General features: G+C 40.5%; 1 protein-coding gene across 1 annotated transcript; it reads left to right on the forward strand.

Annotated features, from left to right (window-relative positions):
- The first annotated feature begins 7,557 nt into the window (after nt 1-7,557).
- LRIT1 (leucine rich repeat, Ig-like and transmembrane domains 1) lies at nt 7,558-18,668 on the forward strand. The gene is made up of 4 exons (XM_062618848.1): nt 7,558-8,162; nt 10,914-11,380; nt 13,404-13,709; nt 15,536-18,668. The coding sequence occupies exons 1-4, from the start codon at nt 8,041-8,043 to the stop codon at nt 16,504-16,506; spliced, it is 1,866 nt and encodes a 621-aa protein (XP_062474832.1). The 5' UTR covers nt 7,558-8,040; the 3' UTR covers nt 16,507-18,668.
- The last annotated feature ends 5,526 nt before the right edge of the window (nt 18,669-24,194 follow it).

The raw sequence follows: 24,194 nt of genomic DNA on the forward strand, positions 1-24,194 counted from the left end.
CCTTGCACAGTCCTGTGCTTCTGTGGGAATTCCTTAGGGAAAACTTCACCTCATTATACATTTCTTGCAGCCTGCAGCCAATGTGCTGCCTGTTGCCCTTGGAGCATCAGCCTTCCTTATGTTTCTTCTGGTCTGATTGGGACTGTAGGACTTTTTTTGCCCTAGCAAAGATCCTCTGAAGTAAATTGAGTTTCTCTGAAGACGAGTATTCATGGGCTTAATATGACTGTGTCTGAAGGCAGATGGAACAGGGAAGTCAGCGCTTAGAGGAAGCTCCTGACCATCATAGACTTCCCTCATCTTTCCAGGTTTGTTTTTCACTCTTATCTTGGTAAAGATAGGTTGTCAAAATTAGGCCAGTTATTTATCTTTAAGGGTTGAACAAATGAAAGATGAGCCGTTAAGCAAATCAGAAGGACTGAAGTGTGGTACTTTTCCTTTTTGCCCTTCTGTGTCTCAGTATGACAGTTGCAGGCGTGAGAAGCTACCCGAAGCATGCCCTGATCCTCTGCTATTGCCTCCCCACACTCCCCCATTCTTATTTTGCAAGTAATTATATTTGAAAAAAATATATGTCATGAAGCATTTAGTCCATTAATAATCAGAATTAAAATAGAATAATGACGTAGGCAATGCAATTCCCCTATTATGACCCCACCACATGCATATATATATATATATATATATATATATATACACACATATACATTGCATCACTGAAGAGAATATATTGAGAGGAATTTATTGCTCTGAGAATAATGTTAAGAAAATAGAATACACCAGGGCAAAGGTTTTCCTTTTTCCTTTTTTTCCTACCTTTTCTCCCTTCTTTTGTTTTCTTCTTTTTCTTTTCCCCCTAGATTTTTTTGGTCCCTGTGTCTAAGACTTGCAGGTTCCCAGAGGTTTACTAAAACTGCCACATGTACCTAGCCTGCAAAATCTTGAGGCTGTAGGCAGCTGAATCAGAATAGGAAAGCCCATAATTATCAGACTGGAAAGAGGGAAGAGGGTTGCTGTGTAAAAAACTATGCTCTATCTGCATTCAGCAACCAGATAAACAGTGCCTGAAGTTTAATTTTTCTTGTATGCCTGAGGAAGCAAAACAAAACAGGCATTGTTTCCTAAGCAAAGGTGACTCTGCAGGGCTTAGACTAATACTATTAAGGTCCAAATCAGAAAAGGTTGTTGCATTCAGCAATATTTCTGTATGACCCCCTCTGTCATACAGCTGAGGATGCTAAGCCCAAAGTTAGCTGATTTTGTTAAATTGTAGGAACCTTACTGGACTTCGGGAAATGAAGATACAATAAAGAAGAGGGGCCAGGAGTATAAACCTAAAAGAAGTTTTATCCATTTAAAATTCCTATGTCAGATAAGATTATGGTATGTCCAGTCATCAAAATGGACTACAGTGGAGCAGTATATGGCTGTGGCATGTGAGAATAGTGTTTTCTTCCATGAGAATGATGCTACTAGACATTACACTTATGCTGTTCTAGGTGTATGTTTTGGTAACTCTAGGGGTGTGTACATGTGTATACAGACACCTAAATACTTCTCCAGTCTTACTCACCATGTGTTTGGTTTCCGTCTTTAGAAGACTTGTAAAAATCCCCTTTAGCTTTATTCTCGTCCAAAGTCAGTCAAGAGCTTATGGCTGGAGAGCATATGTATTAATTTTTCTGTTCATGATAAATTAAGCTTTAAATCTAGATGTTTATATATATGTATACCTACAGTATCTACTAGATCTTGATTTGTTTCTATGTTTCTTTCTCTAATTGTTGTGTCATGGCTTCTTTGGTTGTGCTCCATTACAGATACAGGTGTCAGTCTTTGACAAAACCTTTTAGATTGCTTATGCCCTACTAGAGCTCCTACACATTTTTTTCAGTATAAATGTGAAATAGTAAGCAAGTTGTAAAGCATACATACCAGCAGTGAGAATTTGCTTCAATGCTTCCCCTTTTCCCTTTTTCTTCCTCCCCCCAGTAACAGCTGTAATGTCAAGAGAGTTGGCATAGCAGAAAGCTGTTAGGTGACTGTACCATGTATGAATGATGTTTGGTTTTGAGTTTTAAAGGTCTTTTTCTGTGTGTAAAAAAGCTAGTCAGAAACATAAGTACCTGCAAAAAGATTCACTCTGTGCAACTCAGTTGTGTTTTTCACATTTGTAGGTTTTTTTTTATATTACCTTGGTGGATGGTTTTGCGGTAGTTAAAGCATTTACTAACATGGAATTACACATATTTTCTGTGCATTTATAGTTTTTGGGTGGAAGCATCTTTCAGCTTCCATCTAGTGGGCAACACCAGTTCACTTTCTCATTAGTGTTCAAGACTAATAGCCTCAAAGACAGGTTTGCAGATGTCTTTTAATAAAGATAGACATTTCCTCTGCTGTCTTCCTTCTGCAGAGGAGTTTACAGAGAGTTTGTCTCAAAAAATTTGCATGTGACACCAGTGGCGTGTGTCTGTCCCACGGGGGCCTTTGGAGAAGAAGAGTAGAAGAGCCACGCCTGCGGTGGCTGGCCCACTCCTCCCTTAACATGAGGCAAGATTTAGTGTCACCTCCTCCACCCTAGGGCCAAACTTGCCTTGCTAGTTACTGAGGGGATCATCTCCCATTGGACCTGGAGGTGCTGGGTACCATAGCATCACGGACACCAGCATTTTAGATTTTGCATCAGCCGTGATGAGACCTGCCTAGGTGCACAAGCCCAAGAGGGAGGAGAGAGGGAGAGACCAGGTGGATTGGTGCATACCTCCATCTTCTGCTAGGCTTGCTTCACTGAGCATTGCTTGCTGCAATGTGGCCTTGTGAAGCGGCTTCTGCTGCGTGGGCAGAAATGGGTCAAATGCTGCATGCACAGGGGAGGTGTATGCATTTATCTTCCCCTGGGTTAGAGGTTTGTAATCACTTCTGCTGTTCTGTACTGGTTATAATAATCAAGGTAAATGTATGCATTTTGTCAAAAAATAAATACCTCTGATAAACTTTTAATGTTCCATGAAAAAATCCTCTTTGGGTCTATTTTTTTTTCTTCAGCATGCCCAGAAGTCTGTTAATGACTTTAGTCCTATAGGTCTGGAGGAGCTGCCTTCAACAGCATTAAGTGCAAGATCCAATTTAGAATGACGTAATGCATTAACGTGCTCTCTACTTGCATCAGTGGGAAGGATTTTCCACTTTAAAAGATATGCCCTGCCAGAAGGTTCTTGGAGATGCATTTGCCTAATGAATTGATTTTGTGTCTGGCTTGTGTTGCATGTTAATAAAACCTCTCAGACAAAATCATGATAATAAGGTATTTTATGGCTTTCATGTATGCTAAAATATGCTGTTTTATTTGCTTTATGCCATATTTCTCTTAAGTATATGGGGAAAAGAAGTAAAAATAAATTCTGTCCAATGGCCATGTTAAAAATGAGTGACTTTGTGGAGCCTGAGTTCATCACTCAAGTTTTGTTTTGAGCTTGTGGGTAGAATCTGTTGATAAATCAATTCTGGGTTCAAAAGTCTATAGGGGATGAAAAATGGAAACTATAATGTCTAGTGAACTTAATCCTATTAAAACAAAGTAAAATTTCTCCACTTTATACATCACTAAGAAAAGATTGCCATATACTGAACTTTGTTAACAGTAGGCTTTGACCCCATTTGCTTTGCATTTGCTTTCACCACAAAAATAAACAGGGGATCTGGCTATTCTCAAAGAATGCAAACAAAATTCTTACGTTTTTTGCTTTTTTTTTAGTATTTGGTTTTCTTTTTTTTTTTTTTTTTTACATGTGATATTTTTAGCTTGATGCAGAGAAGAAATTGTTTACTTCCTAAGTAAGCAGCAAAGAGCACAATTTTTATGATTTAGAGTGCAGAACTGTACCTATGGAAGTGAAGGTCCTAACTCCCACTAGTTTCATTATGGAATGAAATTCACTGTCATGAAAAAACTGTTTTTACTCTGCACTGCAAAACAATCTCACATAAATATCACCTGCACCTACAAGAAAGTTAGTTAATGAGTATTCATTTTAAATGAAGTAGCATAATGTGTGAATACCTGTTCAGTAGTTGGGAGGAGGTAATATGCCTTAAAAATACCATGAAGATCTAGAAAGCTGTTGCATTGCAAGCAAATGCTTCAGGACAAACCAGAATTGTGTGTAAAGTTGAGTACATGGTCTGTTCAACAGAGTAGCTAGATTTCACTTCCAGTTTTGTCTCTTCCATGTCCCTGAATTAGGGATGGAGTATGGATGTAACCAGAAGCAGCATCTCCTTGCACCCCACTCACGGATGCTGCATCACGCATGCTTGCAGTTTCTGTCATGTAATCCCTGATGTGCAACTACTGGCATCTATCCTTATGTTTGTAGGCATGTCATTTCATTGCCCTTGTTTTACTAATTCTCCCTCTTCTGCCTGCTCCTTTCTGTTAAATCTATGAAGCCTATGCACCAGGGGAAAACATCTGCTCCCTGTGCACCAAGGCCTTACTCCTTAATGTAACCACTTTTATTTATCTCGTTTTATTAATCTCTCAGTCTACCACAAGGTATTTCTTTCTTGTTCAGAAGTGAGTCTGTCATGTTAACTAAATAGCAGCATTCTAGACAAAGTGCATAGCATTAGCATTCGCTAAGGCATGTTTTATTTATTGCTGTTGGGTTTTATAAATTAGGTTTACTTCTGCTGCTCCTGGCATTTAGTTGTAACGTAGATGTTTTATTTGTGAGGCAAAATTGAGGTTTGTGAAAACAGATCTTACCATACAGTTACTGGCTGCTTTCTACAAGTTTATTGTTCCAGAGGCCCAACGGAGGGACACCACTTTATCAGATGCATTCAAAAAGAATAGAACCAAGAGGTTAATTATGCTGAATTGCTTTTTCAAGTAGAATTTAACTTCATTCGGGAGAGAGATGTTTTGCTCAATGTTGCGAGCATTTAGCTGAGGCAGAGTCTGGGTGGCAAGGCAAGTTGACCAATGAGTGCACTAAAAAAACCAATGAGATTGGTCTTAGCTGGAGATCATTAAGGGCACTAAGAAATCATTAAATCTAGAAATGAGGCCTAATGGAAGTCGATGGGAGAACAAGAATGGATATTTAATGAGCAGCAGTGCGTCATGATCTCATCTGTTCAGAAATAAATAATGAGATACTTGAATTTCTCTTTGAGCAACAATAAATGTAAAACATGAAAATAGCATGGGAAAAAAAATGCTTTGGGCCATCCTCTCAGTACGTGATTTTGACAAGCTTTCAATTAATTGTTGGAGTTACTTGTTGAACAAGCTTATGTGAAAGTATGGCACCAGAGAATGTCTGCTTAATAGTTAGCTCCAAACCACATCTAGATTACCTTGAAACTCTGAGAGTTCATTACACAGTATTGAAAAATTGCCACTGTAATTTCATTCTGCTGAAGAACACAGAATGGATGAATCTGCATGAAAACAGCTATAAGCCAGAAATCCTGGCAAGCAATTTTACGAATAATGCCTTATACTGTTGCAGTAACACGCTCATTACCCTTCAGGTGGCTTGCATGTAGGGGTAGGTATGTTATTGCTGCACTTCTGACTGGTAACTTCTCATTATATATTTGAAAGGAAAAGCAAAATCAACAGGTCTGCAATAGGAAGGGGTGTTGGAGAGGTGCAAGATGAACTCAAGCTGGAAATACTTCAGTCAGTTCATCCCATAGGGATCTTCCTCACACAGGCAGGTCCTCAGCCTAGGCAGGAGAGAGGGGGCTATTGGAGAAGCAGTGGAGATGTGAGGGTAGTTAGGTCACGTAGCCTTCTGCATTCATCTTAGCTGGGGAACTGGGCTCCCTTAATTACCACAGTTGCCAACAGGGAAAGAGACGAGCTTTGTCAGCAGGCAATTCAAGTTGCCCATGTTACACTTATTTTGGAACATCCTGACCATCTTGACAGATACCTTTGACTAGTCTTTTGTTAGGGACCTGAGATGGCTGCACAAGTATTGGAAGAGATTTGAGGTAACGTCCACAGGAGGTCTTCAAAACGTGTCTGTCTCTCACAGCACTCTCGCATGGAAGCTTTGCATGTTGAATGGTCTGTTGTGGTTTTTCTTTGGTTGGGTTTTAAAATATTTTCTTCTAAACTCTAAAGTATCTTTTGGACCAGATTGTTCATATTTCTTCCTTAGCTTGACAGCAGCTTATATGATTTGATTCTTCTATGTGTCTCTGCAGAAAGGCAGCTGTAGATACAACCAGGCTTTTAAAAAGGTGCAGAATTGTATCTCCTAAGGAAATCTGAATTTAAATGGTTATCTACAAGAGGTGGAAGGAAAAGCGATAGCACCTTCAAACACTGAGAGAAGAGACTGTGATGCGCACTTTTCCTTATCAATATGACTTTGGTTAAGATCCAGGGAAACTTAATCTTTTAGAGGAATCTTTGTGGTTGTAATTCCTTTCCCCTTCTTCTCCGACTTTATGTAAAGAAAAGGGAGGCTGAGAAGTGACAGGTGCTGAAGGGCCAGCAGAATGCAGGTAGTTTCTGCTTCAGCAAGCCACATTTGATCCCACACTCCCAGTTTTTTAGGTGAAGCAGATGGCAGAGTTCCTATTCTCTAATCACAGGGTCCAGGATTTTAGTAGAGTTGCTCATGTTTTATGTTGAATGAGGCACCTGGGACTCTCCCCTGGGCACTGAGGCTTTCCTGAGCTCCAAAACAGGAAAAGAAATATTTTCCTAAAGCATCTCTGAAGGAGTAGAAGTAGTCTCTGGTTGGTGCTGTATTACTAGCTGTTTGGCACTACTCAGTTACTTCTCATTTCTGTTAACTTTTGTGTTTTCTGTTTTGTATCTGGCACAGAGATCAATTTTTCTGCCTAAGCTATAAAGCAGTATAGCTAGGAACTGGGGGAGTAGCAATCTGATCAGGTTGAAAGTAATAATCTATTAGTTTCTCCAAAGCTTTTTACTTTTAAGAGTGTTTCACATTTGTGGTGTGAGTGATTTATATACATTTACATGGAACAGAAAACAAGTCTTTATAAACAGATGTCATTGGTAGTATGAATAAAATTCTGCTCCCATCTTAAGTAACAATTTCTTAAGCTTTATTTTTGTGCATATCTGGGCTCTACTCAAGCATTGTGTTCTTCGGAGTCAGATGAAGACAGCTGAAAACATGGGTGGTCTCCACCAGCTTTGCAGTTATGGCTGCCTCTGCTAATAGATGGAAACAACTGTCCTCAAGGAGAGTAGACAGAAATAAATTGACAGTCAGTCCTGGGATGTCCTTAAGACATCCCATCTGAGATTTTCTTAGCATCCCTAGAGCTGTTCCCCCACCCTGCATCAGGTGGTATTCCTGAAAATGGTCCCTCATCTGAGCTTTGCTGTATCATCAAGATAGACCATGGTGCTCAGTCCTTCAGGTGTGTGCTGGTCCTGGCATAAACTGAAATATGAGCGTATTTACTGGGTTCTTCATTGTTTATCAGTATCAGGCATGTTGCCAGTAGTTCAATAATTGTTTGATCAAAGTAGGAGATTTAAAAGAAAATTAAGCATTTTAATATTGTCACTCTATATTTTTAGTATTCTTATATAGGAGGCTTACATTCCATTAGCAAAAGAAACTATTTTTAAGTACTCTGGTTCCCTGTGAGGAAGTAAATTACTGCTAATTCCTAGTCAGATAACAGTTATCTTGCTTGTGATGAAGGTCCCCAAAAAGTATCTTTGCTTTTTTCTTGCAAAAGAGCCACAGATTGCCCAAGGAAGTTGTTTTGATGGTGCTCCCTGAGGGAAGAAATACTGTCAGTATGGTTCCAGGAAGCAATAAGCACCTTCATGAAAATAACTCAAGTCCCCATCCTTAATCCCTGCCTATCCTTTTTTATCTGATGGACTCAGCGAGAGCTGGAAGATCACAGTGCAGCTGAAAACAAAAGGGAGTTAACAAGATGTGACCAGTCAATGGATAAAACAATAGGCGAAGCCCTCCACGTTGTCTAGTTCCCAGGTGTCCTTCCCATGCACAGGTAGCCATGTGGATCCTGGTGAGTTTGCTCTGCTGTGTAACGCTCGGAGGGCTGCCACGGGCGGGTGGCTCGTGCCCATCGCAGTGCAGCTGCGCCTTCCACAGCCTCAGCGAAGGGACGAAAACCAGGTATGCCGATATCTCACTGGGGGTTGTTGCTGCTCTTTCTCTGGGTGTTGGGGGTTTTATTTCTTTTCCTCCGTAAGGATGCTCGCAGGAGAAAATATTGCTTCCAGACTCCCTGTCCATTATTTTTCCAGTTGCTTTGCGCTCTAGCTTTATTTGCAGAGGATTAGCTTCTAAAAACACAGTAAGCTGATTTCAGAGAAAGCGTTTGGGCATCTTGTCTGTGAGAAGTGACATAATTGCCACTGGTGCAATAACAAAAATGGAATAAAGTTTAAATATTTTCTGTCTTTTTTTTTGACCTTTATGCTGAAAATGCTAGTTTAAAAAAGCTTTATTCTGCTCTGTTGGTTTGTTTCTGAAGTGTAACTAGATCTGGCTTATGTTGTGGTACTACAAACTGCAGTTCCATTTACTTGAAAAGTCCTTCAGATGGAAATTTTAGATGAGAATGAACAACAACAAAAAGATAATAATAATACTAAAAGTAAATTCATATAATTCTGAAACTTTAAACTTTCAGTTATAAAAGAAGACAAGACCAGAAGGACACCTATTTTTGAATACAACGCCCTTGTACGGACATTTCACTGGAGGACTGTAATTAAAAAGTCTTCCTGAAGGGTAATCACAAAGTAACGATCTGACTTAAATGAAACGCAGGCTACATTTTTATAAGATGTGGCTCACAGTAGAGGAGGTTTTGTGACAGAGATACAATATTTGCAAAATCCTTTGGAAGAAATCTTTCCTAGACAAGACCACGGTACTGAAATGAAAGGCTGTCCCCTGTATTTTGGATCCTCATGAAATAGATCTACTTTCTTACTGCTTTTATGGTGCCAGAGATTTAATACCAGAAACTTTCCCAGTAAGAAGCATGATAGAGACACTAGTAATCTGCAATTGTTAAAAGGGAGTGCAATAGTGGGAGAACCAATTATTGCTCCATAAATGTCCGTTAGCAAGGAAATTTCCTCTCACTGACTGTAAAAAGCTGTACTGTATTATGGTAAGACACATAATAGAGGGAATATCCATTAAGGAGCGTAATGTGACTTTTTTTCTATGTTATGATTCATATTTCTCACTAGTAGAAGAGATTATCCCATAGATTAAATGTTTAGTGCCCACTGACATAGTTTAGGGACAATATGAGAAGCACACTGGTTTACTGCCATAGTGCCTCTGTCATCAAACATTTTGTGTCATGCCTGCACACACACACACACTCACAATGTTTTATTGAAAGAGGATTTCTGGATTTTTCTTATTTGATAGATTTTTATCTTTCTCAACATCTCAACTTTCAGCTGAGGGTAAGCAGGATTTAATGCCACAATAAAAGTGCTGGATTAGAGTAATGTACTATGCTTGGTTATAAATTAACAATTTAACTATAGGCTCAAATAACATTTAATTCTGGGAAGCTTGCATGAGCAGTTCAGCTATGTTATTTGTTTTTTGCTGATAGTAGAGGAGTAATTGTTTTCAGCCAAAACCAATGTGGTTTTGACAGCTTTGCAATATTCCGTTTATGAGTCAGGCAGCAAGATAAGAAAATGTTACTTGACTGATCACACTACCTTTCTTAAGGTATCTTGTTTAGCCTTTGGAGTGGGACATGCCTATCTAACCTGCTACCTTTTGCAAGGTGGCTTTGTATTTTGTTAAGAACTTGTTTTTCTCTCATTGCTCATAGACAAATTAAAGTGGAGTCTGAGAGACCTATTTTGTCTCCCTTCATTCCTCATGGCCATCTACAATCCTACATCTTGGCAAAGTCAAAGTCAAAATTTCTTGTACAAAGGCTGTAAAAATACAGCATAGGGTTTTTATGATTTGACCTTTATAGATTAGAAATATGAAGGAATGATTAAGACACATAAATCTGCCTTGTTTCTAGTATAGCATTTTCCAGAGAGTTAATTTTCTGCACTTTCAGTCTCATAACTCTACATGCCTCTTTCTTTGTAGAAGATTGGCTCTTGCTAGTCACTGTAGGGGAAGAAGGCTTCTACTATGAGGGTGGTGAGCCTGGAAGAGGTTGCGTAGAGAAGCTGTGGCTGCCCCATCCCTGGCAGTGTTCAAGGCCAGGCTGGATGGGACTTTGTGCAACCTGGTCTCGTGGAAGGTGTCTCTGCTCATGGCCAGGGAGGTTGGAACTAGATGATCTTTAAGGTTCCTTCCAACCCAAAACATTCAATAATTCTGACTGTACACACCTTCCAGACTATTTCATAGTAAAGCAGATTTGCTGAAGTGTATTTCCAGTGGGTTATCTTTCTTATCCTCATTTCACAAATCAGAGATCCTGCACCATATTTAATCTATATTGCTTATTGCCATTCCACAAGTCAGCAATGTTTCTTTTTGTATGTCTTTTACAGTTCAGTTTATGGATCCTTTTATTCTAACACGCACTAGAATCTTGTGTTGTGCGTGAATGTTGTCACTGCTATCTATCATAAGTACTCTAAAAAAATGAAAGTAAAAAAGAAGCAGGAATACTGTACGGGCCAGACTTAGACTCGCACCACTCCAGCAGAGGCACAACACTGCAATCTCTGCAATCAAAATGTGCATATGAATTACTGCAAGTTGATGTACTTATGGTGATGATGTAGTAGAGATCAGCAGCAAGTAAGAAATCTTGGGAAAAAAGAAATACGGATCAAAGTTTTACACATCAATAAAGTTTCAAAACCTGTTCAAAATGTGAGAAAGTCACATCCGTGTTTGTTTCTCCACCAGGACAGTGCTATGTAATGACCCAGAGATGACCCTCACTCCCGTGAACATTCCTGTAGATACGTCCAAGCTTCGGATAGAAAAGACAGCCATCCGCAGGGTGCCAGGAGAGGCTTTCCACGGACTCCACAACCTTGAGTACCTCTGGATGCCCTATAACTCCCTGGCCAGCCTCAGCAGGATCACCTTCAAGGGCCTTCATCGCTTGCAGGAGCTGAGGCTGGATGGGAATGACTTAATATCATTCCCCTGGGAAACCCTGGCTGACATGCCACAGCTAAGACTTCTGGATTTACATAACAATGAACTTACCTCAATCCCTCCAGATGCTGCTCGTTATGTCAAGAATATCACATACCTGGACCTGTCTAGCAATAAGCTGATGACTCTTCCACAGGCTCTTATTGCCACCTGGGCCAGTCTCCAGGCCGTTCCTTACTTCCCCAATGATAACTCCAAGATGATCCTAGGTAAGAGAAGTGCCTGTCATTTTGCAGGGGGGCACAAATGTCAGAAGCTCTGCATCTTATTGCAGCGTTTTCACCCACTGGGATTACCACAGCAAGTACACTCTTGCGTATAATTTAATACCCCATATGAAGTGAGCATATTTGTTTACATATTAACAAACTCATCTCAGGCATCCCCATCACCATAAACTTCATCACTTACTTGAATCTTTGTAACATAAAATGGGTGACTTTTGCTCAAGCCCTTTATATTTATTGACACTAATTTTTGACAGAAATACAAATATGATTAGAGCTCCACATCATTCATGTGCTCTTTTCTAACAACAACTGCTATGAAATAGATCCATTTTAAGCAGCATTAAATAAAAAGATAGATATTTATTATGTCCAAATTAAAGAGGAATAAAGGCAGCACTTTGCACAAAATTTGGGTCAGGGCTGCCAGTTTGTCTCTTTCCAGAGCCTTTTTTATCTGTTCACACAGAATTAAACCCTAGTCTCCCCAAAGCCACCAAGACATTGTTACAAAGTGTTTTTAATATTGTAAAGTTACAAGAATCCACCTTTTGGTGATAGTTCTGGGCTCCTCAGAAGTATGGCTTTGGGGTAACTGTTCATTTTTGTCTCTGAGGGTACATTACAGATGACTGTCTTGAATCCTCCTAGATGCAGTACCCTCACATGAGGTTTTGAGCACATTTACTAGTTCTGGGGATTACTACTCAGCCTTTTAGCTGTCATGCACTAGTTCAAATCCATGCCAGGCTGATGATGGTTACGAGTTGCCATCTGCTGTCTCTCCTTGCTATGAGCTGACCTAGCTCCACTGACTGGTTGATCTCTGGACTGTGTGCGTCTGTGTGTACTGCCTCTACAGCCATGTTCTCTGGATAAATTTGAGGAAGAAAAGTGTTTAAACCCAGATGCAGTGGAAAGAGACATAAGACTTTAAGAAGATTCAAACTGACACCTACAAAGCTTGCTCTGTAGCAAATGTTGTTTAAGGTTTCATTAACATCAAGAGAGGAGCAGATTTTTTGTCACCTTGTTTTACCAGATGCAGTATCAGTTCTTTAAGCCGAAGCTGGCAGTTTGGGATTGCCCATTTTGTTTGTGGCATAACAAGACACTGCCTAGATCATACTCTTTATTTTTCTTTAGAGTCAAGTTACATGTGAAAATGTTATTCCATTAAATATAGATTAGAAGAGTATTCTGTCAAGAAGAACAGTTCATGCCTTGATGATCATGGCCAACCTGAGTTTTTTATAGCCAGCTGTGCACAGGTTGCTTGTGCCAGGATCCTAAAAAATTAACGTAGGCAAATGACTATAATGCTAAGATTAACACTGTAATGTACAGACACTTTGGCTCCTAGGTCCTATCCTGCTGACACCCATTGGCACCAGGTATATGAAACACATATCCCCCACAGGAGCAGAATGGGAGAACACAGCTGCATGTTTCTGTTTCACTCTGCTCATGACTACTTCTCATGGAGGTATAAAAAAATCCATGAATAGTAAAGAGTCAGCCTAGTTCCTTCCTTTGGCTACAGTGCATCATTGTGACTCCTTTTTAGATCCCTTGCTTGTTGGCTATTTCAGGAAGCACTTTTAACGGTAGCCTGCTGGCTGATAGTCTGTGCCAAGGCTGCAAGCTTTTGCACAGGAGGATCACCCACATGAAACCACAGGATTTTGCCATGCAGGGCAGCAAATGGCAGGGCTTTAGGGGTGCCACAGCATCAACTGGGTCTTGGGTGTCTGCCAGAGAATCTGCAATAAATTGTGCATGAAGTCAGAAGTAAGCTGCTAGCAAAAATGCCAGAAGCCACAAAGCCAAGCTGAACTTCCATTCTTTACTTAGTTCCCTTAACTTTAATACATTAATTAATAAGAAGTGCTCTCCCACCAAGGTCCCCCACTTTCAAATCCCTTTCCAAGCCCAGGGAAGATGGTCTGCAATGGCCTTAGAAGGTGCTCTTGGAGTGACTTAGTGCTCTGATTTATTTTGACAGGCTTGCAAGACAATCCTTGGGTATGTGACTGCAGTCTGTATGAAATGGTCCATTTCCTAAATTTCCAGTCTCCTAACATAGCATTCGTTGAGCCCAGGCTGAAATGCTTCACCCCCCGGAGCCTTGCAGGGGTCTACTTCAGCCAAGTTGAGCTAAGGAAGTGTCAAAGCCCTGTTGTGCATACGTCTGTAGCCAAAGTAAAGACCATCCTGGGCAGCACTGTGCTACTACGATGCGGAACAACGGGGGTGCCCATTCCTGAGCTCAGCTGGAGAAGAGCTGATGGTGCTCAGCTAAATGGCACAGGTGGGTTTGGTTTAAGCTTTTCTCCTGCACATGGAATGGGTGAGGGAGACCTGGATGTACAGACTCTTCTGCAAATGGACGCTTCCATGACAATAGATACTGATAAAAGACCCTGAAAGATGAAAGTGGTACAAAATTAATATTCACTATAATTCACAATAGTAGCTTCTGTAATTCACTATTGCATTGTGATTTTTCTATAAACTATGAAATTACTTACATGTTGATGTAAATATCATCAGATAAACGTATGCTGCCATGTAAAGGGTTGGTTTTACTTTGTTTCATAACAGTTGTGGTAGTGAGACAAGTCAAGGGGTTTTCTGCAAATCTGTTGGAGCGGAAGAAATACGTCCAGCTGTAGCAAGAGGCTGTATTAAGTCTGATAGTTATTAAGTCACTAAAAAGGCTCAAGGTAAACTCTACATACACTTTCAGGAAAGCATTATCTGTTTTATTTTTTGTTGTGGATCTCTTTCAAGTATAGGAGCGATGCTCACAGCAAAATGGATAAATGCTGCTGTGAGAAGCAGCTCTGCTACATATTGCACGTCATGTACAACAGAGCAATGACTTCTGCAGATCCCCAAAAGGGGTATTTATTACAAGTGGTTCTACTGCTGTGAAAGAAAAATGCTCTCTCCCCTGTTTCTGTGCACCAAGGTCCCCTCTTACCCTTCTATGCTGTATTTTGTGACCCATTAAATCAGACTTCAGGACCTTTCAATAAAAAGCTAGCTGAAAATTATTTCTCAACAATGGCAGCTTCTGTGCCAATGTTATAGTATGACTGAAATGCTGGTGTTCTGAATAGAAAGGAGTGAGAAACAGCCCACAGTCTGTATGCATGGCTAAGTGCCATAGGAAGATCAGTAGCCTTATGGGTTTTTTTAATATACCCATTCAGTAAAAATTAAACTGAAAAACTAAGCTCTGATGCCATTGTATTTTACTACCATTGGAACGTGTCCTGGTTGCCAAGGCTGGATGCTGACCCCACAAGTGCTTAGGAGAAGTTTGCATTGTGGCTTAACCTTTGCCTTTCAGACATTCCCCTGGTTTTTAACTGTCAATGGGAAAGGGCAGAGATAGTATGTACTCATCCCAAGGAGGCTGGTTAAATAAGGAAGAAGGTGCTTTGCCCTTTTTCCTGATTCCACCTCTTTTTTCTGCACAAATAAAAAAAATCAAAAAAGAGCTAGTTTTAGGCTCCTGGTAAACCGAGTGAGAATATCGACACACAGCTCTGTACGTCTCGTTCAGTGGTAAGTGATCAGACTTCTCTGTGTTTGGGTCAACATGAAAACCTGCATGAATTTAGCAATAAAATGGATATTATTTTCCAGATATTTTTCTCCATATAATCTAGACTAATCCATATATGGTTGTTAGAAGAAAATCTCCACTATTTGTATTTTCTGTGACTCAGAGGACTGCATTTAATGTTCAGATAGATTGTGCTACTGTCTACTGCTTCCGCTCTTCTGCTCTTTTAGTATGGTGCCTACATAAGAGCTTTAAAGCTTTATTCTTCCTTTTTTTTTTTAGTCGAAGAACCTTTCCTGTTTTGTTTTCAAACTGTCAGTTTGGAGGAAATGGCATCAAATCCTTCATATATACGTGGTCTGAAACAGTGTAAATCCCAACATAATCTAATTTTAGTATTACTGTCCTTTTCTTGGATTTACTTTGATTTTGCAGTGTTCTTGGTGGCCAAATGATTCTACTGTATCTAGTAGACATGTGGCTGATTGAAACTTAGTATTTAAGAAACCATGTTATTAATTTTATTAATTATTGCCTGTTACATTTTTCCTTCCTTGCAGTTCACCAAGAGATTTCCAGTGATGGGATGAGCTGGTCTATTCTGGGCCTGCCTGTAGTCTCCTATCTGGACTCTGGAGAGTACATCTGTAAAGCAAAGAATTTTCTGGGGGCAACAGAGGCATTCATATCTCTCATCATCACAGACCCAGAAAGCACAGATGACCCCAATTCTAATGCCAAAGGCGCATGGAGTGGGAAGGCGAGTGGGATGGAAGCAGCTGCCTACAATGACAAGCTAGTGGCAAGGTATGTTATCACCACCTCCACTGTGCCCACCTTGGGCACTGGAGAGGGCATCCTCCCAGATGTGGCACAAGATAGCAACCGCGGAAACCTGCTGGTGAGTCCGCCTACTGCTCAGCAGGAGCCAGAGCGAATGGTGAGGTCTGTCAGGGTGATAGGAGACACTGACCAGAGTATCACCCTGGCCTGGAAGGCTCCTCTGGCAAAGAACACAACAGTATTCAGTGTTCTCTATGCAATCTTTGGAGAGAGGGACATGCGGCGGATCAATGTGGAGCCAGGGAAGACCAAGGTCACCATTTATGGGCTGCTGCCAAAGACCAAATATATTGTGTGTGTCTGTGTAAAAGGCCTGATCCCCAGGAAAGAGCAATGCATCATATTTTCCACAGATGAAGTCGCCAGTGCAGGAGGGACCCAGAAGCTCATCAATGTGGTTGTCATCAGTGTGGCCTGTGTCATTGCTGTTCCTCTAACACTGGTGGTCTGCTGTGGAGCGCTGAAAAGGCGCTGCAAAAAATGCTTTGTGAGGAAACCCAAGGAAATTCAGGAGTCCTATGTCACCTTTGAAAGCCTGTCCCCTGGGGCCAAGGCAAAAGGTGTGGAAGGAGAATACTTGACTAGACATACCCCTGATGAGTCGAACAGGTTGTTGTCTGCCCGATCCAGTGTGGATTCAGAAGCAATACCAAAGATAGAGGGGCAACCTAACGAATATTTTTGCTGATGGTAACTAGGCTGACTGTCAGCTCACTAGATGGAAAGCACATGGCTGTATATATAACTCCCTTCTACAGCACTGCAGGCCACCCTGTCAGTGCTTGTGTTTCTGACATGTTCTGGGGGACGATGCAAGAGGGTTGGACAAGTTTTACAGAAACACGTTGCTCATCCCACATGGGGTTTGTTGCTTTTACCCAGTCAGAAGCTTCTGTGACAATGGCCTCATTCTCCTGGACCACTTTTATATTCATAAGATAAAGTGTGCACACCGAGTGTAAGCACATTAAGCAACATTTCTGAGAGTACTCAGTGTTCTTTAGTACCTGTTCTGCAATATGCTATGTATTTCATTTTCAGTTCTTTTGGTATTTTTTGGTTGACAAACAGGGGAGTGTTTAGTAATTTTAATATAAATATCTACGAAAGTAAAGATTGAGAGTCTTACCTTTTACATCCCCCATGTTTGCATGAAACATGCAGCTGGATGCTTAATAAATCAGTAATGACAGATGCACAGCAACTGTTTTTAGTATGTCTAACATAAAAGCAGCTCTCTGTTCTGCATTCAGGGAAATGTGCAAAAGAGATAGAAATCAAGAGACAAAACCCAATCCGCTCCTAAGAATACATGATAAAGAGCATTTTGTGATTGCATTTTGGCCCTAAACTCTGTTGTTAAGATACAGTATCTTTCCGCAGAGATCTTTGAATATCACTCCTATCACTATCACTCACTAGTATTTTCTAGCTGTATTGTAATTAACAAAGTATGTTTTATGTCAGCTGTGCTAGTTAAAAATCATACAATAGTCTACTCTGCAAATTATGTGAAGTGTTATAACGCTTTGTTATCAGTCTGAAAAACCTATGTAAGGCAGCTCTGCAAGAATCTCCCAGACCAGCCCTATTGTTGTTGCTGGCTCTCTTGACAGAACTGGTGGTGAAGTCCAGAGGGCTCAGTCGGGTACCTTGTGGGTTGGTCATGAAAATGCCTTGCTCTGTGCAGAGCAGGGGTATGATGTGGTAGCGGAGGGCTATTGCCCAGGCACACATCAGCCATACTTCCACCATGGCATCAGTGATGGCATAGGCTCAGCATGGACTTCTGGTTTTCAAACAATTTACAAGTTTAAGAACCCTGAAAAAAGCTAATATTCATCGAAGTATACTTTCGCAGTCAGGGTGAGCTAATTAGTTATGTAAGTCCTGCAACTCCACTGGAAGCTGGATCTGAGTGCTTATCACAAAGCACTTCCCAGCTGGGTAATTTTCCACTACAGTCCCTCATGTAGTAATACTGTATATAAAGTTTTTCTCTTTGTAATAAGTATTCTTAATGAAGAAAATTATGTATGTTCTGCCAAATGTTGAATGGGAGGGATCCAGCCAAGTTGAAATGTTAACTGATAAAGCTTGCCGAGTTGTTTTGAAATGTGTATTTGTAAATTTATTGGGTCTTCACTCATATTCTAGATGAGTATGTAGAGTGTGGGTTAAGAACAGTCTCCTTGTACAGATGGGTTTCAGTTATGTCAGATTACTTGGCCTGATAGAAAAAGCCAGTCATTTGATCCTAATATAAATATTAGCAACAGGGAATAAATTACAATAGTTTCTGATAGGACTCCCTGTATTTCTTACATTAGTGGGAAAGAACTTCTCTTGCACTGGGAGAATTTGTCAAACTCTGTGTAAAACAAAGCATGTTACTTCTATCACTGGACTGCATAGATCTGTGGGCTTACAGATAATGTTTTGTAAAATTATGTAGTTTAATACAACAAATTTAGAAATATGTAGTATGTAATAATACTTATTTATACAGATGCAATTCCCAGGATGATTTTTAGAATTTGTCTCCAAAGTAGAGCAAAAATAGTTTTCTAGTAGCAGTTTTTGGGATGAGTTGCAAGGATTGCTGTGTTACTGAGCCTGATTTGTGCCTACCTGCAGGCTATTACTGAGCCTGGATTCTGCAGAAACGAGACTGATGTGGCCCTGGATGGAGCAAGGCTGTCCTAAAGTTCTTCTGAAGTGAACAGAGTGGACTTACTGACTTTCCTGGAAGTCAGGTTTGCAGCCACTGACTGGGAAGGAGAGATACTTACCTTTTGGCTGCTGGGGTAATGTGCCACATCCAGCCCTACCGAGGAGCATCTCTCACCTGCTCTATGTGTGCAAGCTCTGATACACAGTCCCTGAGTCAGCAATGGAAAAGACACGAGGCAGGCCAGCACTGTTGCTCTTTGCTTGCGAGGAGGGAAGGATGGAGAGGTCATCCTGTGACATTCACTGTGGATGTGTTGAGTTTCACACACTATTGGATATTTTTTGCACTTTGAATAAATAGCTATCCCAAGTATAACAAACACGATCTTTTCTTCTCTATTTCCTATGGCTATTCTCACTGTCTCATAGATGAGGCATCACAGTATAGCTGTGGATTGAGGGGTGACCTTATTAGTGTCTATAAATATATAAAGGGGGAGTGTCACGAGGATGGAGCCAGGCTCTACTCAGTGGCAAACAATGATAGGACAAGGGGTAATGGGTGCAAACTGGAACACAAGAGGTTCCACTTAAACTTGAGAAGAAACTTCTTCTCAGTGAGGGTGACGGAACACTGGAACAGGCTGCCCAGGGAGGTTGTGGAGTCTCCTTCCCTGGAGACATTCAAAACCCGCCTGGACACATTCCTGTGTAACATTATCTAGGTGTTCCTGCTCCGGCAGGGGGATTGGACTAGATGATCTTTTGAGGTCCCTTCCAATCTCTAGCATACTGTGATACTGTGATACTGTGATAGCTGCTCCAAAACAAGCCTCACTGCTGCCCTGGTGATTCACACAAGATAGGTGACAGATGATAGAAACTTGCATTAGCTTTGCGTCCTCTGTTATTGGTCAGGAAAGAAACCCTATACTTGCTAAACTGAGAGTGAAATTTCAAAACATTAAGTAAACTGATTTTCTGCTGAATGTGACTTCAAGACTTTGGGTCAGATTTTCAGTGATACAAGGCATATAAAAATAAATGTCTCACTGGAATTTCTATTGTTGTTTTAACCAAAGGGGAATTAGGCACCTAGTTTTGTCACGGTTAGCTCAGGTAAACTTCTCTCTCTGGTCATAAGCCATGTGAATGAAGCTGCTGCAGAGTTCTGGCAAGGAGAATATTCATCCCTGGAAACAATTTCTTACTTGGTTAAAGTCAATCCTTGGACAGATATGTGCTGCAAGAACTGAAATGAAAATCTCAATATCTTTTGGAATTACTGTATAAGTAGCATTTCAAATGTCGGGGGTCTTGTTTGTTTGTTTTTACACTTTGTTCTGTTTGGCTTTCTTTTTCCTTGCAAAATGCTTCCTCTGTTAATGATCTCTTTGTGTCAAATTTGATCTCTTTTGACAAATTTGTTATTTTTTGGTGTCTATTTCAATTATTTTGCCACTGTCAAGCAAGCCCCTTCAAGTACAATGCTCCCTACTTTTATGGTAACTCATTTTAAAATATAAAACATGAAAGAACATGAGTGTTGGACCGCTTCAGTTATACTTAGGAATAAAGTAACAGCCCATCTGTGTTAGGCAGGAGATCTGCACTGACCTTCTGGGCTGAGCACTTTGTAGCAGCATGAGCCACTCCTCTATTGGTACAAAGAAAGACAAGCTTCTCCTTCCACATTATCTTTCCATGCTTGTTTTGGACTTCAGAGTAGTGAAGAAGTGCAAAATTAAGGATAAGGTTTTAAAAATAAGGTAACTGTGTTTTAAAATTTGATCCAAATAGCTCTGAACAGTACTGAAAATTTGCTATGATTTTTTTTTTTTTTTTTCTGTATTAAAAAGATCTGGAGAAAAGCAGCTATGAAAATGAGGGAACTGAGCAGAATATAAATGAGATAATGTGCCCAGAATGATTAAAGAGGAGTACTGCAAGTAGGCAAAGTACAAGAAGAAATGTAAAAAAAACATGTTGAGGCTTTGAAATATGTTTTGCAAAATGTGCTAAAAAGTTTCCAGATTATCTGGTGGCTAGATCCAGACAAAGGCTCATATTTGCTTTGAATTATAAAGTCTCTTCAAATATTTTTAATGCCACATATGCATAAAAATTCCACAAAATCATGTTCAGGCTGACAAATGTCTTAATTGCACAGTATGAGTTAAGCTTGCTGGAAGGCTATAATTGCATGAGTGTGGTCACTTTCACGCTTATTTCAGTGTTCCCAGAAAGAATAGACTAAAAGGTCTTTAAATGATTTAAAAAATGAAAGACACAAAAATGTGCATAAGCATGTATATAAAAACCCCCAAACAACACCACCCAAATGTGTAAAGAATGACAATAAAACATTATAAAAGATATTTAAAAAAAATCATTTTTTTAAAAAATGAATGGACATTGAAGAATGAAGACTTTGAAAGTACTGCAGTGGTAAAGTGAAAATCTAAAAGTTAAAAAGCTCCTGAAGAAGCTGACATCAAGGTCTCTCAATGTCAGAAATGCTCTGGGAATATCTGAAAAGTTTCAGGATGTGCATAATAAATAGTTGGTGCTACAGCACTGTGGCTTAGTGAGAGCTTCACCAGCTTTAAAGTTCATGAACAGAACATACAAATTGTTTCCCAAACCAGAGCAAGAGAATCGTCCCACATTTTATTTTCCTGTTACTCAAAATTAAAAAGGAAAAACTTAACAATTGCCAGCAAAGGTTCCAGCCACTCAGAAATAAGTGTATACACCCCAGAGAGCAGCACCAGGAGCTTCTCAGAGGCAGCAGCAAGCGCTGGAGTGATGCCCATGTTTCCCAAGAGCCAGGGGCTACTGGTGCTGATGTAGGGCCGCTGTGACCACAGTCACACCCCACAGAAGTTTTTGGGCTCTTAGCTCCTGGTTTTGGCATGGGATACGGACTCTGCTGCTGCCCTGAGTGAGAGTTGAAGCCTTTCCTTTCCTCCAGAGGGTGAAAGAGAGTGGGCTGTGCTCCTTTTCAGCTCTCTGTGGGACTTGTTGCTGTGGGGCTGGAGCTGCAGTGTCCCATGGGAACCTGCTAGGAGCATTGGGTTACACAAAAAACATTGCGGAAAGACTAGCAAGTTTGTACAGCTGCTGTTGTTGAAGGCTCATGAAGAAAAGGCTTAGTTACCTCTTTTCAAGTCACCTTCTTATCTTTCAAAGGTGCTTTTTCAAGCCTCTCCTCTTTGGTGTTACATGTGCCATACCTGAAATACCCCGCTGAAGCCTTCAACTCTTATATCCTCCTCAGCAGAGACTTCTAACACCTGGACTTGATTTCTTACAGACCTGTATGTGATTGTGGTTTCAAGATGGAGTTCAAAACTCCCTCACCATTGCTCGGAGCACAGAAGAGGCGAACTTTTAACATTTCCTTTGGCAATCAGTGCAGTCTCTTAAACTCCACTTCCCATGGATTAGCAGCAATGTCACTATGGAGGTTTATTTTGACAGCTTGGGTTTTAACCAGCTTGTTCTGCATTTTGGCTTTGGCCAGGATGCCACATGACATTACAGAGAAGCTGAACCGAGTGGACATCTGTTGTCACAAAAGCCACCATCAAATTTACATGCAGGCGTAAACTGGGCTGAATTAAAAAGGCATCAAAATCACACTCCACTAGGGAACATAAACATAATGGCTGTGGTTAACACTGTCTGGGGGGGATTTTCTTACTTTAACTTTGTTGCCTTGCCTTGCCTTGCCTTGCCTTGCCTTTCCCCTTGCCTTTCCCCTTGCCTTTCCCCTTGCCTTCCTTTCCTTCTCCCTCCTTCCCCCAAGAGTAGGTAGCCTCTGTACCTACTAATTCATCTAATTTTGTTGTGTAATTCACCATTAGTTTCTCAGGTTACTGAATCTTCTAAGTACACTTGGGGTCCGGGACTGTCTAGAGAAATGGCCTCTCAACAGCAAATAAGTATCAACCTGAAAACAGCTGGAGGATTGGCCCATGGTACTGACTGACACCACTCTTTCTTTGAAAGGCCATGTTTCAGTCTTGAGGAAGACTGGTGGAGCTGAGAGGAGAGCTGATGTGGGAGAAAGAAAACAACTGCGATTCTTCTGTTTTCCCTGTTAATCAGCGGATTTATTTAAATTAGTATATTTCTAACCGAGAATCCTGGATAAAATTTTATTTACTGCATCCCAGGAAATTAGGCATAATTCACCTGTACTGTCTCCATAGATGTACATTGGGGAATGAGGAGCTAACCAGTCGTTTTTACTCCATATACAAACCTGTCGTTAATAATTGAAAGGTTTTTCTTTTAGGATTTTTAGCTTATATTTTAAGACCCTCCCTGCAAGCTGTGGAGGAGGGAAGTGAATGTGTCAAAGGGAGCACCTTCCCTGTGAGTGAAGTAGGCTTTTGTATCATGAGCAAATAAACAACGCTTCAGTTATTAAAAAAAAAATAAAAAAAATAAAAGATCCCATAATCTTATGGTTAGATGTTGAGCACAGCGAGCATCAACAGCCCAACAGGCCTGCTACTCATGGCCTGCTGCTTGTACACGGGAGCCAATTGGGAAGCACTGCAGCAGTTCCCAGCTGTTTCCCTACCAGTTCATTTTGCTGATTTGCCTTGAAATCAAAACACCTGTCAATTTAAAAGCTGCAGAATCAATCCTTGTCTTTGGTAGACTTTGCTATTGCACACCCCCCAAAAGCCGTGTATAGGTATAAGCTGTCACACTATAAATATTTTTCTATCCTGGTCCCATAGGTTAGAGGTTAAGTAGGTTCAGACTAATCTCGATTGGTGACCCAGCTTCACACGTACTGGCAGCGAGGTTAAGCCCTTTTCTGGCAGCACGCTGCCTTCTGCAGGCTGTAATAAAGCCCATACACACTAGATGGCCCCAGGAGAACACAGTGCTGCTTGGAAATTGCAACTAAACCCTGTTATTTTGGATTAAAAGATGATAAACTTGGTTACTTTAAGTCCCTTCTTATAGAATTATTTAGACTGGGTTTTTCAAGCTGACCAAAAGGCAATCAGCATATCTTACAGGGAAACAGAGAATAGCACTGAAATTTTATGTTTATATAATAGAAGTTAATTTCCAAGAAATTACTTTCTCAGAGAAGTCCAGAGAGTGGCAAAAACTATATTGCTGTTTTCATTACCAATGTGTAAGAATGGAGATGATAGTTCAGGGGGAAAGTTGTTTTGCAGGAAAAATAATGTCATACTTATGTTTCTATGACAGAGCAACTGAATTTGGAGAGTAGTTTTTGCACTCATTGTGTGCAAAAGTACACCATCCACAGAGTTATGGACAGAGTTTGTGGCCTGATGGAATGTGAAACATGGCACTATGCACTGACAAATTACAGCTGTGAAGTCTGGCCTTTACTGTGTTTTGGTTTGTTGTTTTTTTTTTCTTTCCTTAACAAATGCCATTAAAATATTGGAGATTGAGTCAGACCCCTTAGGGAAAAGAAAAAAAGGTAACTAGGCCTGGTTAACTACTTGTGAGTGCTTGGGAACAGAAGTGGTTTTGTTTCCATATTCATATTACCAACATAATAAACAAATAAATGCCAGGGGTGGTCCCGGGGGTGATTTTTAGCACTTTGACACAGGCTATGAACCATACTACATGTCTTCTTTAGGGATGGGTCCCCACCAGGATTTATTTCTGCGTCAAGGAAGATTACAGCTAATA

Source organism: Pezoporus occidentalis, unplaced genomic scaffold, assembly GCF_034315485.1.
Source record: "Pezoporus occidentalis ecotype Australia unplaced genomic scaffold, CSIRO_AGI_Poc_V1 ctg204, whole genome shotgun sequence".
In the NCBI taxonomy this organism is placed as follows: Eukaryota; Metazoa; Chordata; class Aves; order Psittaciformes; family Psittacidae; genus Pezoporus; species Pezoporus occidentalis.

What these genes read in the sequence shown, in the direction of transcription:
- LRIT1 (XM_062618848.1), top strand. Translation starts at nt 8,041, where the DNA reads ATGTGGATCCTGGTGAGTTTGCTCTGCTGTGTAACGCTCGGAGGGCTG. An exon ending in AGCGAAGGGACGAAAACCAG is followed by an intron (nt 8,163 to 10,913) that starts GTATGCCGATAT and finishes TTTCTCCACCAG; the next exon opens with GACAGTGCTATGTAATGACC. An exon ending in TAACTCCAAGATGATCCTAG is followed by an intron (nt 11,381 to 13,403) that starts GTAAGAGAAGTG and finishes TTATTTTGACAG; the next exon opens with GCTTGCAAGACAATCCTTGG.